Consider the following 18,120-nt stretch of genomic DNA (forward strand, 5'->3'; position numbering starts at 1 on the left):
TTTTTTTTTGTTTCTTTCCTTTCTGAGGCTGCTTGGCTGCCTTCCAATGCAGAGACTCATAGGTTCTTCTAATTATTTAGTGCTGGTTAAAATGCAATAAGCTCATTTAGAGTTTATAAAACTATAAGCCATCAACAAAAGAATTTAATGCTTCTCAGAAGCACTGTGGCTCCTGCCTGAAAAAATAGTAATATGTGGATGTGTATAGGGGTCTGTGGATGTGCGTACATAGGTGTGCATGCTTTTATTTATGCCACTGGCCTGATTAAACACTTTGGATATCTAACTCAGTTATAGTAAGCTACAAATGTCCACATTCCACTTGAATTTTAATTGTCCTTTTGCTTTCTTCTTCACAGTTGACAATCACAGCAACTGCAATTTGCTTTGCCTACAGAGCTAAACCTCAGACTCCAATGTTGTATGGGGAAAAAAAATAAAGAACTATGCAGCTGAAACATTTCACAATGTTTGCAAATACTGTTTTCTCATAAAATGATCCTGTGAATCACAGGAGTCTAGTTGAATAAGCAAATCTTAAGAGAAATAAGGACACGTAAGTCTCTTATCTCTGCAGTAACTGTCTTTTACGACCCCAGGGAAAATGAAATATGAAGGTCATTTTCCTTTCTCTCTATTTTTACATTTTTGTTCTAGATGGAAAAGACCGTAAATGTGTGTTTACCTTTGTTTAGATGTGCATACTGAAACAACATAGGACGAACAGACTACCACCCAAAACTACAACGGATAATCATATGTTAAAAAAATAAAAAAAAAGCCACCTATAAGTGAATTATTGTAAATGAATAGCTAAATTTGCAGGTGCAAATCTCATTTAGAAATGACAGGTACTTAGCAATATCAACTCCAGCAATTTACTTCCAATGAAATTCTGCAAGCCTATTTAAAGTCTATTACGGCTGCTGACATCAATCTGCCAAGCCGCAGAGTGCTAAGCTCTACTGAAGATTTGCACCTATAAATTTAGCTACTAGTGTACTTGAATAATACGCACAGCGTTTCCTCCATACAGGTAATACAGAATTTGAGGTGGAAGTGCACTGAGGTAGAAGGGCAATAAAGTAGGGATGTCACAGGGGCTTTGATGCCAGTTTTGCCTGAACAAGGGCTGAAGGGTGAGACTCCCATCTGTGTGGGAGTTTCTGTCCTTCCTTGCTGAATTAGAGCATAAGTGTCCACCGTTTCCACTCAAAAATTCACTTCTTCCCCAACAAATGCTACTGTAAAGGCCAGATTTCTAACGCAATTGCTCACCAGAGTTTGCACATTACCTGAGACTCCTGCAGACTCCCTTCACTGCAGGTATTTGAAAGATACACCCACGATATACATGTTCGTACAAGTACAGACACAGACGGACACACACAAGCATGTTTTTATCAGCTGTATCTATGAAGGTTCACTAAAGATCAGATGAATCTCAGGCTCCCCCGTTCCAAACTAAATGATGGCTTTGGGAGTTGCAGATAGGTGGCAGACAGATGGGTGGCAAATAACTTGGTTCCCTCTGAAATACTACAGACTGAGGTGAAAAAGTTATCATAGTGCTAACTCTAGCAAAGAGAAATGCCTACATCTTGAAAGGATACAGTAATTATAAACAATTATTCTCATCTTAATTGTAGGAATTGTTCAACTGCAGATTTTATCCATATCTAATGGATTTTCAATAATTAACAGTCAGCTGGAAAGGTCTTTAAAAAAATAGTAAGAGACATTTTAAATCTGAGATAAATATTACAGTTAGAAAAAAAAATGTAAATCTTGGAATTAATTTGAAAATAGTTGGCAACTTTTCCTCCCTATGTAAATCCAAAGGCTCAAAAAATAAATATTCAAGAGCATTAATTTGTTTCTAGATGTGTGCGTGCAAGTAAAACAGCAGTCATAATGTGGAAATTTGAGTCACATTTTGCAACTAATTGGAAGCAGATTAGAATTCTGCCTCAGGGGAACATTGTCAAACTAGAAGCTGGAGCAAATGAAGAAAGAGGTGAAAGCATCGTGAAGAGCTGACAGATTTACAGTGCTCAAGGCAATAAACGGGTACTAGATGAAAATGAATGTGCTTCACTGTACTGCATGCAGTTCTCAGTCATATCTCAGCAATAACAGCACACAGCCATGAAACTATTATTTTCAGAGATGGTAGAGATGGAGTGAGTAAGAATGAAAAAGCTACTATTCAGGCTGTGTGTGAAAAAAGTCAATCACACAGCGACTCAAGTTGTTATAAGAATAATCAATTTGGTAACAGTGGACTCTGTTTTGTAATCTGGACTCATCTTAAGTAGGACTGAACACAGACATGATGGAATCATCTACCTCTGTTGACTTGAGATAGGACTGCAAAATCACTGTCAGCAAGAGGGAAAAAAAAGGCAGATTTTACTTCTTAAGCTGCAAACAACAAACACTTGTATACAGATAAATCAGATGCAGAAGGAAAAAAATCTTATTCTAAGGGCAATTAGGTTGAGAACATAAATATGAAAATAAAGTGTACAAGATAAAGTACCAATGGTGTACTGGAAAAAGCTGCGAGCTTTCTCTTTCAGTGTTTGTTCAGTGTTTGGCATCAAGTGCAGCATCATAGCAAAGGCTGTTAAAAGGATATAAACACGGAACGTTGATACAATCAGTCAAATTTCAGCTGCTCTTTTTATAAAACAGTAGCATATATATATGTAAAATATGTGTACATATATACATATGTAGAGCCGTGGATGTTGTCTACCTTGGGAGAGCCGTGGATGTTGTCTACCTTGACTTCAGCAAGGCTTTTGACACTGTCTACCATAATATCCTCATAGGAAAGCTCCAGGAGAGTGGACTAGACGAGTGCACGGTGTGGTGGATCGAGGGCTGGCTGGAGGGCAGAGCTCAGAGGGTGGTAATAAATGGGGCTGAGTCCAGTTGGAGGCCTGTGGCCAGTGGTGTTCCCCAGGGGTCAGTGCTGGGCCCAGGGCTGTTCAACTTGTTCATCAGTGACCTGGACGAGGGCACGGAGTGCACCCGGAGCAAGTTTGCAGATGACACCAAGCTGGGTGGAGTGGCCGACACTCCGGAGGGCTGTGCTGCCATCCAGAGGGACCTGGACAGGCTGGAGAGTTGGGCAGAGAGGAACCTCATGAGGTTCAATAAGGACAAGCGCAGGGCCCTGCACCTGGGCAGGAATAACCCCAGGCAGCAGGACAGATTAGGGATCGACCTGCTGGAGAGCAGCTCCATCGAGAGGGACCTGGGAGTCCTGGTGGACACTAAGTTAACCATGAGTCAGCAGTGTGCCCTCACGGCCAAGAAGGCCAATGGGCTCCTGGCTGCATCAGGAGGATGTTGCCAGCAGGTCAAGGGAGGTGATTCTGCCCTTCTACTCAGCTCTGGAGAGGCTGCACCTGGAGTATTGGGGGCAGTTCTGGGCTCCCCAGGATAGGAGGGACGTGGAGCTTCTCGAGAGGGTCCAGAGAAGGGCAACCAGGATGATTAAGGGAATGGAACATCTCTTGTATGAAGAGAGGCTGAGTGAGTTGGGCCTGTTTTCTCTGAAGAAGAGAAGGCTCAGAGGGGATCTGATTAATGTGTATAAGTTCAGGAAGGGAGAATGCAGGGAGSAAGGGGACAGGCTGTTTTCATTGGTGGCCAGCAACAGGACGAGGGTTAATGGCCATAAGCTGGAGCACAGGCAGTTCCATCCCCAGGTGAGGAGGAACTTCTTTCCTGTGAGGGTGACAGAGCAGTGGGACAGGCTGCCCAGGGAGGTTGTGGAGTCTCCTTCTCTGGAGGTCTTCAAAATCCGCCTGGATGCCGCCCTGTGCCACAGGCTGTAGGTGTGCCTGCTTGAGCAGGAAGGTTGGACTAGATGATCTCTAGAGGTCCCTTCCAACCTTGAATATTCTGTGATTCTGTGATGCCGTGTGTGTGGACATACACACACTGTATATCTATACACACACACATATATATACACATATATGTGTATATATGTGTGTGTATATATATACACACACACGTGTATATATGTGTGTGTATATACACACACACACACTATCCTTTCACACAGCATCAGCAAGAGTGAGTTTATTACACCAAACTATACCTTACTGTTGGGTTGAAGGAGATAGGAATATGAATTTAGTTTTCTCTGTAACACAGCATGTAGAAGAGCCTTCTTTGTACTCAGCTTACTATAATGTTTTTTCTTCAAATTCTAAAACATGTTGGAATTCAACGTAAGTGGCCTAATATTAAACCCAGGGCAGTGAAATTTTAAGTCAGATACATTGAATACATCCAACAAAGTCCTGGAATATTAGAGCTGTACAGGCTAACTAAACAACTCCCTGGACAATTGCTCAATCAGATTTCAAACTTCTAGCCGTAAACACAAGTCTAAGTCAAATACCAGGAACATTTCTAATTGAATTTGCTTCTGTTACCTTTTGTGACAGAGATACACACTTCATCTCCCTCCTCCAAAAAGCAAGGATTGGCAAGAACCCGAAACCCAGAAATACACAACTACTGCTGCTAACTCCACTGTTATAAGCCTATAATAAAGCACAGATTTGATAGTAGTATCCATGCACTGTGGCAAACCACACACAAATAAACAGTTCTCCATGAAGAATGAAAACCCAAAGACCAAATCCTTCCAATTCAAACATTATTGTTGCTTTTAACATGATCCATCTGCAAAAAAATCAGCCAAGAAGGTGACAGGAAATCCAAAAATTATTTGGTCTGGCCCTACGCACTGTGAGAATGGGGGTTATGAGTTGCGTTTGACTTTTTGTAACATTTGATGGAAAATAAGCAGTGAAAACTATAAAACTTAAGCTTATTTAATGAACACCTATGACATGACAGTGATATATTTCCATCACAGCTCAGCATCTATCACTGAAATTCATCAAGGAAGGAAGCACATGATTAGGGTGAATTTATGTCAGGGGTGAAAAGAAGAACCTTTATAAAAACCCCTGAATTAAGTCTTTAATGACTGTGAAAGTCTAAAAGGGTGCTTTTCTAGTGTCCTCAGTTAAAGAGACCATATGTGCCTCAAATTTTCTGGGAAATTGAGTCTAAACTTGGATGATTGCTTTCATCAGGAAGATGAAAGAAAGGGACATTTAGGACTTTTCCAATTGGTCACACTTTTGTACTTAGTCTTCTGTTGCTAACTGAAGCATTAAAAAAAAGAAGTCCATATCTGATTTCTGAAGGCAAATAGGCAAATGGCAAACATACCATTTTTTTAATAATCTACTGCCACATGATAAAAATCAGAAACAAGCTGATTGGTAGAAACTTGACTGTCAACCAAACACCAAGCTATTATTTCACACTGTCATGGGAAGGCAATAAAATTGCTACCAGGTCTTCTCATGTTACTCTTCAATAAAAAGAAGCCATCGGGGAAATAAGAGGAAAAGAAAACACATCAAAACCTCTGAAGTTCCTTTAAGTAAAAGTATACTTTTGTGGCATATTGCTGTTTGCTTCTGGTTAATGTGACAAGACAATTCAACAACATGAATATCAGTGTTTTATAAATACCAAGCAAACACAACCAGTATATTTTTGTCTCTTCTTTACATTGTAAAAACTGCATTCCCATACCATTATTGGCATACATTTGAAACACCCCCATGGGCACATTTTTCTTATGGCACTAGTTGACAATGGATATTCGCAGGGGACAGAAATACCTCATCCAAGCTGGGTTTATGGCTGGGTTATGAATAATATTTAGGCCGTAAAAGCTTAAAAACTGAGAAGGGAGGATGGAGGAAGATAAAGAAACCACATTTTCAGTATTTATTCTTTTTTTTTCCTGAAAACTGTTAAGTCATAATGGTAGAGAAAGATTTATCATGTAGCACAATTCAGCACAGCACAGTATACCAACAATTTATTTATTTCAACATTTACTGAGACAGTTTTATTTTTAAATTCACACTAGCTTTTACTTGAACAGTCCCACTGGATGTTACAGGTAGATACTCAAAAAGCCAATCCCCTTGCTTTATGGCTTAACAGTATTTGCCTACCTACAGGAATGCCAACATTTCCTATTATCAAACATCTCTTCCTAAAATACATCATTGTTATTCTTACTGTTGGCTTAAGATTATCAGCAAATGTAAAGTAATCAGACACCACAGATACACATGAGATGGTCACCAATCCTATTTCATTGCACGCAACTCACACTTCACATATTCTCAAGCTATTTAATCAAATTCCAATGGTCCTGCACAGGTATATATTTTACGTAAGTGCACAGGTACACACACATATAAGACCATCAGGGAAAAAAAAAAAAAAAAACACCCACACCTATTCTCACCCCACCCCCTCAACTTTTCTTTCAGCTTGCTTTTCCAGAAAAGGAGAAAGAATTACAAAAAATTTGCTTGTCAGTCAAGTTCTTCCGAATAGTTTTAAAGACTTTCATTTAAATGAAAAGGCTTTGTTCCATTTGCCAAGACCACTTAGTCAGAATTGAAAAGAGAAAACTCAACAGAGAGTGCTTCAGGAAACTTAGGCTACAGCACAAAAAAAAGTTATGTCTGATTTTCGTATTTGCCCAAATGGCTATGCACAGCCTGCTGTAAATTGTGGTTTTAATTTCACAAAAGGACTAAAAAAAATCTTGCAACTTAAAAATCTCATTTTAAGAAAATGCCTCGAGTTCTAATAGGAAACTGGCAATTATCTTAATTCAAAATTTCTTATTCCATGCATATTTTTAAGCAAATTAAAAAAAGATAACATTCACTTCAAAAGTGAAAATGAAAGGTGAAATGATTCACTTAAACAGTACATTGCAAAAGAGCTTCACTGGTCAGAAATGTTTTGGTGTGAAAAGAAAAAGTCTGTCAAATTGAGGAAAAAAGAAACACAATGAAGATATATTTCACTCAACCAAACTCAATCAATAAGACTACATACAGATTTTAAAAAGTCAATATAATAGTTGAGATAATTAATAAACAAAACATCTTTGAGATGTATACATACAAAAAACAATAGAAAATTTTAGCAAAGCTAGCAAATCCAAGTGAAGTAACTGCATCCACAGGTGTGACCTCATCTCAGGTTTCAGCAAGAAATAAAACACAGTTCAGAAGCCAGATAAACTCTCCAAACTTTGGGAAAAATACCTTGACATTAGAGTGCAAACATGCTATGCAAGCCCAGTTTACAACTGATACAGTGCTAAGAGCATTGAATGAGAAAGGTATCCTAGCTCAGAGCAAGGCAGACTCTAAGACTCTAAAGCTAGATTATATTTAGACATCACAAATTACACTGTGGAAAAAAAATCTGGAAAATGTAGCTGGCATACAGTTCAAACTACACTAAAAAAATAAAAAATAAAAAAAAAGCACAACTGCAAAGTACAGAACAATCCGTAATGACATCCAGACATCCAGAAAATCAATATACACAGCTGCCTAAGAAAGCGGAAGTGATCTAACCATTTCTCAAGGGTGTGTCATGGAAATCCAAACTAAGTAACTATCTCTATCCAAACTAGAAGTTGGTACTTCTGATAGCAGAAATGTTAGCATTTCCAAGACCACATTCTTGATAGTGCTTCCTTGTAAAATGTGCTCAGATATGATATATCATTAACTTAGTGCAAAGCTCTACAGAAACAGCACATTACTGAAAAGGAAGTTTAAAAGAGCGTGGCTAGAGCAGTAAACATGCATGCATGGTCTACTTTTACACACGGTTGACCTATTAGGCATTTCAAATGAACTTCTAATGTAGCCAAAGTCCCTTTTTTTTATATTCCCTCTTCGGAGTAATCTGCTGACCTACTGTTGCACAGACCACATTATCTCACCTTTAATCTCAATGTTATTGTTCTTGGATACATGTGCCATCCCAGGATGGCTTCAGAGTGAGGAAAAGGAAAGTATCAGGATATAATTCTGTGATTAATACTAACCTCATACTTGGCATTATTTCAAGGATGCCTCAGGTCACCGTTTCAGCTTCCTTTATTTCAGAATTTTAACAAGTGTCCTCCAGTCTAACTCTCAAGATTCTGGACCAAAGTCTAGAAAGCACCTGGTTAGTAAATGAAGGCAGCAGGAGGTACACAAGTGTTCTGAGACACAGCAGCCGCCTATAGAAACCACAGCGATTTGCAGGTGCTAAAAAAAAAAAAAACACCACACCGGGAGCAGAGAGCCCGCGGGCTCAGCAGCATGGAATACACCAACAGACTTTCTGAACATGAGGAGCAAGGTGCCAACTGGGAGAAGCAGAAGCTGAGCTGCAGTTCTTTACTATGGCCGGTTTTGAGATTGTAATGGGTACCACTATGCCCTCATGTGCCCTCAACAGTCTTATGTAAGGAAGCACAACGCGGCGCCCCCCCCCCCCCTTTTTTTTTTTTTTTTTGGTAATCCACCTGTTTTACAAAGCAATCCCTGGACAAATCCTGCTCTCACTGAGGCAAACAGCCGATTTAAAAATGCAAATCCCATCGCTAACACAGACCAAAGAGAGAGGACCACTGCATTCACCATCCAAAGGATGTGTTCAATTAATGGGACGGAGGCCACAGCATCTCACATAAATGTCAGTATTAGGCAGCCTAGAGCTGACACCTTTTTTAAAAAACTAGATCATACATTTCTTATGGCACTAGATCATACGTTTCTTATGAAAAAAAAAAAAAAAAGAAGAAACAGAGTTTAAGTTGCAAGAGAAACCTCGTATTGCAGATGTATGATTTCAGATTTTTTTTTGGTAAAATAGAATTCCAATTATCAAGGCCCTCATAGGAGAAGCAGGAATGCATTATGTGTTAATGATCGCAACCAGGGGTCCCAGCTTTACTCTTTTGTCAGAACTAGAGCAGATCCTCCCCGCAGCTTCACCATTAACATGTCTGTTTCCTGTCAGACCACTCAGAGATAATGTCATTTATCTCCGAGCGGCACAAGACCAGTCATTAGCTTCAATAAAAGGCCTCAAACAAAGGCCGGATGGCGTTTTATCCAGGGCTCACTGGCTGCAGCCAAGAATCTCATTGCCTAACAGTTCACAACTTAAAGAATAATTTTCCAGCTATCAACAATCTGAGAATACTTCTGTAAAGAGCAGAAGACTCATTGCATGGAAAATTTGAGTCAATGGTTTTATCATACAATTGGGTGACTGATAAGACCTTGCTAAAGTTATCCTTTGAGAGTCTATTTTTTTTTCCTCTTCTCCTTTCTTCCTTCCTTTTGCCTCTCAGGGAAAAAATGACAGAATAATTCAGGTTCTAACTAAATAATAAGATCTTTGAAGAACTGACCCTTATTGTGTTTGCCTGCAGGAGGTGATTCACTATTATAAATTCTTCAATGACTGAGCTTCTGGAAATATCTTTAAATGAAAGTGGAACCGGTTAAATGTATGTATGAACATATGTTTTCACAGTCTCCCCTGTATTATTGCATTTCAAAATGCTTCAATAAAGTCCCAGGTGAAGTTCTTTTTTTTTTTTTTTTTTCCTAAATAATGATGATAATAATAATAATAAAAGAATGAGAGTCAAAAAATATGAGCAAATCTCAGCTATTTGATTCATGTCTTTATGTTGAAAACCAGGAACAGATGGTACTTTCCACATTACTTGAATCTGGTTATTGAACACCTCTGTGGTTACGGGAGATTTCGCTTAGCACTTTTAACATACATTTCATTTATTGGACTATAAAATGCTACTTTGGAAAAACAAGTCTTTATATAACTTTAATTAAAACAATCTTGCAGCAAAGCCCTTTAAAACAGAGGGCATGCTTAACCTCCTGACATCTGGCCAATCAATCCTTTCCTCTTTACTGGGTATTTATGAAGTTATTAAAATTGTAAAATTACCGATGTCCAAAGCAAAACATTTCCCCAGGACTCCTGAACGAGCTTACCAGTGGCAATATGTGCATGTATAAGCGTCCGGGCAAGGGTGCCACTGTGCTGCACTAGCTCTCGCTTTGCTCAGGGACTCCATGGCAGTGCTCGCCCATTCGGCCATTCCTTTTGGCGGGGTCAGCAGGTTCGCACCAAAAAGCCTTCCTCCCTTGGCCAAAGGGCAACACCTCTTCACCCGGGCCCAAAAGCCCTGTCACACTGTTAGACTACACTACAGAACTTTAAGAACCTTGAGCTGTGCCTATTGTGCAGCGCCCACTGCTACCAATGTTTTTAACAGCCAAATCCCTTATGTAGCTTTCAAAACAGTTTGCTGTCAAGCAACAATAGACTTTGTTCTTTAATTACAGCAAATAACCCCTGTGCCCTTTTATTTCACAGTGAATGAGCTACACCCAAGGCCGGCTAGAAAAGTACATGCAAAGCGTATCTCCATAGCATCATTAATCACAGCATGTACTTAAATGATTTACATCAATAGGTAAAATGCACACCAAATTTCCTGATGAAGTGTAAAACGCCCTCAATCCCGTTGTAAAACACAAGGAATGGGAATAAGCAATACCAGAAACCATGTTAATTTACTGAAGAAAACTTTCAGATGTGAAGGACAATCTTAATAAAAAACAATAAACTAATACAAAAAGAAAAAAAAAACACCCTGGACTATTACTAGACTGATTCACTCTAATATTGCAATCAGAGTTTTTATAGCCCTAACTATAGCTACAATGTTCTTTCTGCCTAAACACACAGATTTTCATAGGACAAATATAGCTGCCTTTCTTTATCACAAAGCCAGTCCTTAAATCCCCAAATCTTCCTGTAACACACAAAGTAAAAGCATGTGCATAATCTGAATACCTCTCAATGTAACAGCTGCTAAAATTACAAAAGCAGAGGAAAAAAAAAAAGAAAAAGTAGGATGAAGAGTTCATGCTGACAAAACCACAGCAACTGTGTTAAAAAAAAAAAAAAAAAAAAAAAAAGATAAGGAATGGAGAATGGAGACAGGTTTTAACACCAAAAATCTTAGGAGTGGTTAGTGTACCTGTCAAAGCTACTTATTCAGACATGTCACTGGTGGCTTAACCACAAAACGGGCTGCACGAATATAGCCCAAACATCTTAGAATTACAGCATACTTTGACTCTATCCACATATTAGGGGAGTGGCAACTTTTACAACATACTTGCGGTTTCTGCATAAAACAGCCAGCAGAACACAGTCATTGATTTAATTAGGCTTCATAAGATCCAATTTATCATGTTTTACATGACTTTCTGCAGCAAGGAAACAGAATAAATAGACCAAAAATAGACACTGAAACATGCTGTGAAAATTAAACAGTGACTACAACTCTTGGGAATCTGCTCCAAGCTTTTCACAAATAGTAAACAAATGCAATATTATCCTCCACACGACATACAAAATCCCTCAGATTTTGAATCAGCAGGCATTAACTCACTTGTAGCTAGTAAGAAAGCGTACAAATTCACGAGACATGTCTTTCATAAGCATTAAGACAACTGGAAACTGATTAAAATATGCAGGCTTGAAGACCTCAAGACACAAAGGTGCTTTGTGCAAGCACTGCACATGTAGAATGTGAACAGTTCAAACAGCAGCACTTTAATGAATCTAAAATCCTCTAAAAACTATAATGGTTATTAAACATTAGGGGGGGAAAGCCAAAGCAACAAGCATAAAATATTAAAGTTTCATTAATAACACCACAGGCAGGGTTTAAGTTGCGACTATTGTCAGCAACAAGCTTTATTATTATTATCATATGGCTGGAAAGGAACATTCTTGAGGGGGAGAAGCACTGGGAGATGTTATTTAAGACAGCAAGCATGCACACCATTGTGCCAGACAATGGCCAACACCGTATGGCTCTAATGGGCGAAGCCTACATTAAAATCCCTGCGTGGCAACGGCAGTGGCTGTTGCTGGAAACACAAGCTCGGAGCAACAACCACAGCAGCCAGTGTGCTCCATACATGTTTGCTCTTAATTTACATACGATCTGCTTTGCATTGCACGTACAACTACTTGCATGTGTGTGAATCCTTCATACAATTTCCTGTGTGACTAGAGAATGAAAAGGGATCAAAAAAAAAAAAAAAAAAAAAAAAAAAAAGCTGGAGAAACCACACCATTGCTCTCTAATCTCTGTTGCCATGACAGCAGCCTTTGAGATACTGAAATGTTCAGATTGCCAGCTAAACAAAATTGTTGAATGCGAACATTTGGCTGCGAGATTAAAAGGCTAAGGGGGTTGCGAAGGGGCAGCACCTCCCACATTCCAGGCAGCCACTGAATCCAATCAAATGGTTCTGACTCTTTAACCACAGCCATTGTGAAGGCCGGATTAGGGCAATTTATCTAGATAGTTAAAGCAGATTAGAGAACTGCAATTTGAAGACTATTGGCAACAGAAGTAAATGCCTACTGTACTAGGTTAATAAGGAGGCCATGGGATTTTAGGACACCTTTCCATGGCAGTCATAACTTTCAGGAAACGAAGTACAAACATACTCCTAGGAATTAAAGCGATTTATGTTCTTCTTTTCTCATCTGCGTTTAGAAAAGGTCACGAGGCTCGTTCAAATGTAGCCGTAGATATGCTATCTTAAAAGCAATAATGTACATACAATATGAATTTTCATTTGCTCCTTGCCTTGAAATTATCTTTGTTTTCCCAACAAATATTTGGTGGCACAATATTCCCAGTCTAATCCTTAAAAGTCCACCTAAAATGACACAACCTTCAACATCACTGAAAAATAAAAAGCTAGGAACAGGTCATAAAAAAGTCATTAACTCTTCCCTGAGATCTGCAGCCCTCCCACGCACTTGCAGACCACTCTGCACAGCTAACACCAACATGAAAGTTTTCCCATCCCTGAGTACTGACACAGTGAAGGTGCAAAAGTAGGCGACTGAAGACCGACAGCCAATAACCAAGCATGCTGCCACTGCTCATTTGAAGGCAGACAGCTCTTGCTCTCCCTGCCAGGAAGGCTATGCCGGGAAGACCTGTGGAGCTTCTTGGCCTTGTGGTGCTGGCCAGCTGCAGCCCAAGAACCTGGAGAAGCAGCCTCCTGCCCCTCAGACGTGCAAATCCTGCTGACACTCGATCTGCCCCAGAAATGAGCAGTAGCAAAAAGCAAACTACTCTCCCTCTGCCCTTCCCTGAGAGCACAAGTCCGTTTGCACTTCAGAAAGCATCCTTCGCGCGCACTGATAGCAAGCAAAAAAAGCACACACCCCCATCAGATTTCTTTCATGCATTTAAACACTCGGCAAACAAGCAGAGCACACACAGACACTGTGGGGCTAGGATAAGCCAGCTCTGCAGGCACAAGACAGACTGTGGTGTGCATACAGCTCGGCACCAGGTGCATCCCCTCCTCCCAGCCTCCTCCTTCCAGAGCCTTAGAGGCACCGCCTGGCTGCTGCCTTGCTCCTAGTCCTTCTCACACCGGCTCAGGGGGGCCTAGGGGCTGCTATACCACCACACAAGCCTTCGGTACGACAAGTATTCCGCATCTGCGCCATGGGCAGTAACAGAGCCTCGCTCTCTGCCATTGCCTTGCTTCTCCCAGGAGTGATCTAGACTGCAAAACGGGGCCAGGGACAAGGCAGAGAGAGCTCCTTAACAGCCTGGGAGAGGAATGTCTGCGAGCATCTGCTGATGCCACTGGAAGGGACCAGATACAACTTCAGAACCTGCTGCTGGCAGCACCCAAGATACACACCCTCCAGGCAAGCACACAAACCTCCAGCCTGACAACACATGCCATCCCACTGGTACAAACACGGCTGCTGACACCAGAAGCCACTCAGTCAGGGTCAACTCGGGGTTCTGTCCTTTTGGGTGAATGCAATCAAAGAGTCAGACAACACAACACAGAAATGTTCCCTCGGTCTGGGAACAGGCACAGGAAATCAAAAGCAAAAAGCAGCACACTCAAAACGTGGCATCTTCTGCCTGGGGACAGAAATTTTTGGTTTAGAAGAGGAACAGATGCAGGTCACACACACAACAGAGAGAACAACAGGAGCCAAACACACACTTGTGGGAAATTTATCATAGACACGGTGAGACACAGAAGAGAGGTGGTAGAGAGGAGCTTGTCCTACCTTTTCTGTTTTCAATTTCTTGATTCGCCTGTGGCTCTCCTCCTCCTCCTCTTCCTTCTTTACCAAAATAGAGTTCCCCATTAACCCTGAATCCGGGGTACTTTTGCTCACCTCCCCCATGGCAGAGGAGGTACAGTGGAAGGGGCTGCTGCTCCCACCACTGCCTCCCTTGGGCCCGTAGCCATAGAGGTGCCCAGGGGGAGCTTGGCTGCTGCTACTCCCACTGCCGTTGGGATGGCCCTGCTGCAGGTCATGCTGCTTGTCCTTCCTGGACTTCCCCGCATCCTTATCCCGCTTGGAGCCTCTGCTGCCCTGGTTTTTACCTGGTTTCTCCTCTTTGTTTTTCCCACAAGAGGCAATAGTGTTGTTGTTGCTGGTGTTGTTATTATTGCCGTTTGGGTTAGTGCTCACACTTTGACCTAGTGCTGAATTCATGCCAGCTGCCTCTCCAGGGCGCCCTTGGACTTCCTGCCTCTTGCCAGCACTGCTGATCTCAGGAATCCCATACAAGGCAGCAGAAGGCAGAGATTTATTAGCATCCTTAGAAGTTTTACTCCTTTTCACTTTTGATTTGCTAGTCTCTTTGTGAGAGGAATTCCCCTGGGGAGCAGTGGGCTGAACAGAAGCAAATTTTAGGCCGTCAGCTAAGGCTGAGGTAGCATTAGCCCCACTCGAAGCCAGACCCCCACAATCCTTGGAGCTGGTGTTGCTGCTGCTGCTGGTATTCGTGGAATTATTCATCTCAAACTTCTGTCTGTCCTTTTCCAAATCGGCGTCCAAATCAATAATTAAATTACCAACCCCAATTTCCCAATCATCGCCACTGTCGTAAGTATCAACCGCGTTTGGATCCACACCTTTTCCTGTAGTGGAAGTGTTCACTGACATCCTGAAGATGAGATCTCTAGAATAAAGATCCGATGAACTTTCCTTTGGAGATGTGGGGACATTCGTTTTTCTCCGATGGGCTTTTTTAAAATTTAACTCTTCTTGTCTTCCTTCCCCAAGTATGTCTAGGTTTACAACCTGCAGTCCACGTCCACCTTTTCCTGTGAGGAGGGGAAAAGTCGAGTATTTCTTGCCTGGGTGTTAACAGAATATAATGCGATTAATAAAAAGGGGGAAGGCAGGCGAAGCGAAATCACTCAATATTTCCACGGGTTTGTCTTTGAGTTTGTTAAACTGGAGGCAAAGGCTGTGATGCTTTCATAGAGAGCATCTTGCATGTAGTTGTATCCCAACATCCACGATCTCTCTTAGGAAGTCACGTCCAAAAAAAAAAAAAAAAAAAAGAAAAAAAAAGAAAAAAAAAAGAACAAAAAAAAATTAACTACATGATTTAAATCCACAAAGCTCAGGAAATACAGACTTAGGACTCGTGCCTAGCTGTTGGAGCACATGTTGTAATCTAACCCCCTGGACCACCACCTAGGCACAAAAGAGAGAAAAGGAAAGACACAGATTCACTCTTCAGAGCATTCCATGGATTTTGTGGCTTTAAACCAAACCCTTGAAGTTTTGTGACTTTCCTGTTTTATCTTTTCCTCTTTCTACTTAATCTTTTTTTTTTTTTTTTTTTTTTTTTTTTTTTGGAGGGGGGGAAAGAAGAGGAAAAGGGGGAAGGGAGAGAAGTAAGTGCAGAGAGAAGTGAGAAACCTAATTTTCCTTGACACAATATAGTTTCTAATAAAAGCCAGCAACTGCATATAAATTTACTGAAAATTATCAAATTTCACATGTTAAAAAAAGTCTTCTTTCTGTTAAAAATATTAAAAATAGGCTCAAGAATAACAGTTCTACAAGCAGTCCTACTGTACTCCCAGGTCACACAATTGTTAGCTCTGTTAAATATAGTATTACTGACTGTACAGGAAACTGATTAAGACATACACTTTAAGTGATCTGCACCAAGGTGGCCTCAGTGACCGCAAATGAGTGTGTGTTTGACAAAGCTTAGTTAAAACGATTTTTAAAGGGATCTCTCCCTTTCACAGTCAACTGTTGAAATATTTATACATATATATAAATATATGCATATTGCTTACCTTTAATCCTTTATCATTTTTAATTAAACCAGCAAATCAAAATGCTGTTCCCACTCGTTTCAGCAACAACTCTGTGCCTCATTTTACTTAAAGAGCAAGTGATCAAGAAGTAGAAAGCAAGTAACATCTCAGCCAGTACAAATCGGTCAATAACATTATCTCCCCCTACTTTGGCACACGGAGCAGAAGTCCTTTTGTTTCTTTTGCTTTTTCCTCCTCGCTTAATAAAGATTAGGAAAAAAAAAAAAAAAAAAAAACACGCTGCTTCTCACAACTTTACAAGCTGGCAGGTCACATCTCACATTCAGACCAGAAGCACCGAGGACCCGTTTTTTTGTTTGCTCTCCTTAACAGGCACCGAGAGGCAACAATCATCACAGTGATCTTAAGGAAAAAAAAAAAAAATGTATCCCCAACTTCACACTCCGTCTTCAGCCCCGGCCCTTGGAGCCGTCCTGATCAGTAAGTAATGATCCCATGCAACAAACCTACAGGCGCCCGGGTGTTAGGAGACAGAATGTGCTAACATCGGGATAAATTAGTGAAAGGGAGGAAGGAAAAAAAGAAGAAGAAAGGACTGAAAATCTGGGCTGGATTCCGCCTGTTAGTTGGGAAGTGGCATTTTTTTCGCCCGTCCTGACAGATCTGATTTCTTGAACTAACTTGAGGGGAAACGGAGGGGGGAGGGGGGCGAGGAAGAGGAGGGAGGAGAAGGGAGGAGGAGGGGGAGGAGGGGAGGGAGGGGGAACCACTGATCTGATAAACCGGTTATCAAAACATTTTGTGGGAGCGGAGGGAGGCGAGCGTGCTCTCAAGTGCGTTTTTCCCAAGGATAAGCTTGGGCTGGGGGGAGTCTTAAAAATAAAGGTTTTCTTACAAATACGAACAGACTAGAGAGTCCTAAATTGCTGCCTAGAAAAAAAAAAAAAAAAAACCGATAAAAATAATAAAATAAAACGGGAGCTCGGGCTAATGAGTCATGTGGTAAGCAATTCGGTAATTAGAGTCCGAGGAGATAAAACAGACGACCTTTTTCTCAGGACAGAGCGCTTCCCTCCCCCATCCCCCTCGTTGTCTCGGCAGGGCTCGCAGTCTGCGCCTTCCCCTCGCCCCCCAGACCCCCTCCCCGCCGTAAGCCCGGCGGGCCCGGGGCTTTAGCTTTAGTATTTTTAATTAGCCGGCGTTGGGAGGCTAAAAGCCGTAATGAGCCGCCGGCGGGGGGGGGAGGGGCGGCGCGGCGGCAACCGCCAACCGCCGCGGCGGTTCCGTTACAGCGCCGGCCGCGCGCGTCACGTGAGGCTCGCGGGCTCAATTGGTTGTCGTGAGAACAAAAATGGGTGACAAGCGTATCAAGCAAATACTGATCTGCTCTTTAAAACACACGCACCACGGAGCCCGCTCGCTCTCCGCGCGGCCTCCGCACACCCCACCCGCCGCCGGCAGTGCTGCCAGTTAAGAGGCGAAGCGGGCGGGGGGATCCCTGGGCGCCTTGGCAATAGCGGGGCGCTGGGGAGAAACGCCTGAATAAACCTTCCCTCGGCTTGGCCTCGATTTATGGCAGTTCGGGCAGAGCAGAGGGGGGTGGCGAAGCCACCCGGGGGCCGTTGGGTGGGCGAGGCGGGCGGGAGCGCCCGGGGCAGCGGGAGCAAACGGGCGATGCGAGCGGYGTTAAGGAGCGGCACCGCCAACGGCGCCGGGCACGTCCCTGGCTGCGAGGCTGCTCCCTGCTCCTGCCAGCTTCTCCCTCCCGTCTGGCTCGGCCGAGCCCGCCAAGTGGGCACTGCGCCGCAGCCGCCCCGCCGGGCAGCGCTCTGTGGCTGCGGCGCTGCCCCGCACCTAACTCCTGCTCCTGGGGGACTGCCTTTTCTCCACCGCCTCCCAGCGAAGGAAAATGGGGGGGGGGGGAGAGAGAGAGAGAGAGAGTAAACTGTTATATTTCAACGCCCCAAACTCTTAACGC

The 18,120-nt window shown here is 42.2% G+C and overlaps 1 protein-coding gene across 1 annotated transcript in view; it reads right to left on the reverse strand.

Moving 5' to 3' along the window:
- ZNF608 (zinc finger protein 608) overlaps nt 1–16,366 on the reverse strand; it is a 78,702-nt gene extending 62,336 nt beyond the window's left edge. The window contains exons 1-2 of the mRNA XM_026046582.1: nt 16,161–16,366; nt 14,116–15,366 (exon numbers count right to left, since the gene is read on the reverse strand). Of these exons, the coding sequence (XP_025902367.1) occupies nt 14,116–15,003 (888 nt within the window). The 5' untranslated portion in view covers nt 15,004–15,366; nt 16,161–16,366. The remainder of the gene's footprint in view (nt 1–14,115; nt 15,367–16,160) is intronic.
- Nucleotides 16,367–18,120: the final 1,754 nt, after the last annotated feature.

The sequence above is a fragment of the Nothoprocta perdicaria genome, unplaced genomic scaffold, assembly GCF_003342845.1.
Source record: "Nothoprocta perdicaria isolate Ctin4 unplaced genomic scaffold, notPer1 scaffold_45, whole genome shotgun sequence".
In the NCBI taxonomy this organism is placed as follows: Eukaryota; Metazoa; Chordata; class Aves; order Tinamiformes; family Tinamidae; genus Nothoprocta; species Nothoprocta perdicaria.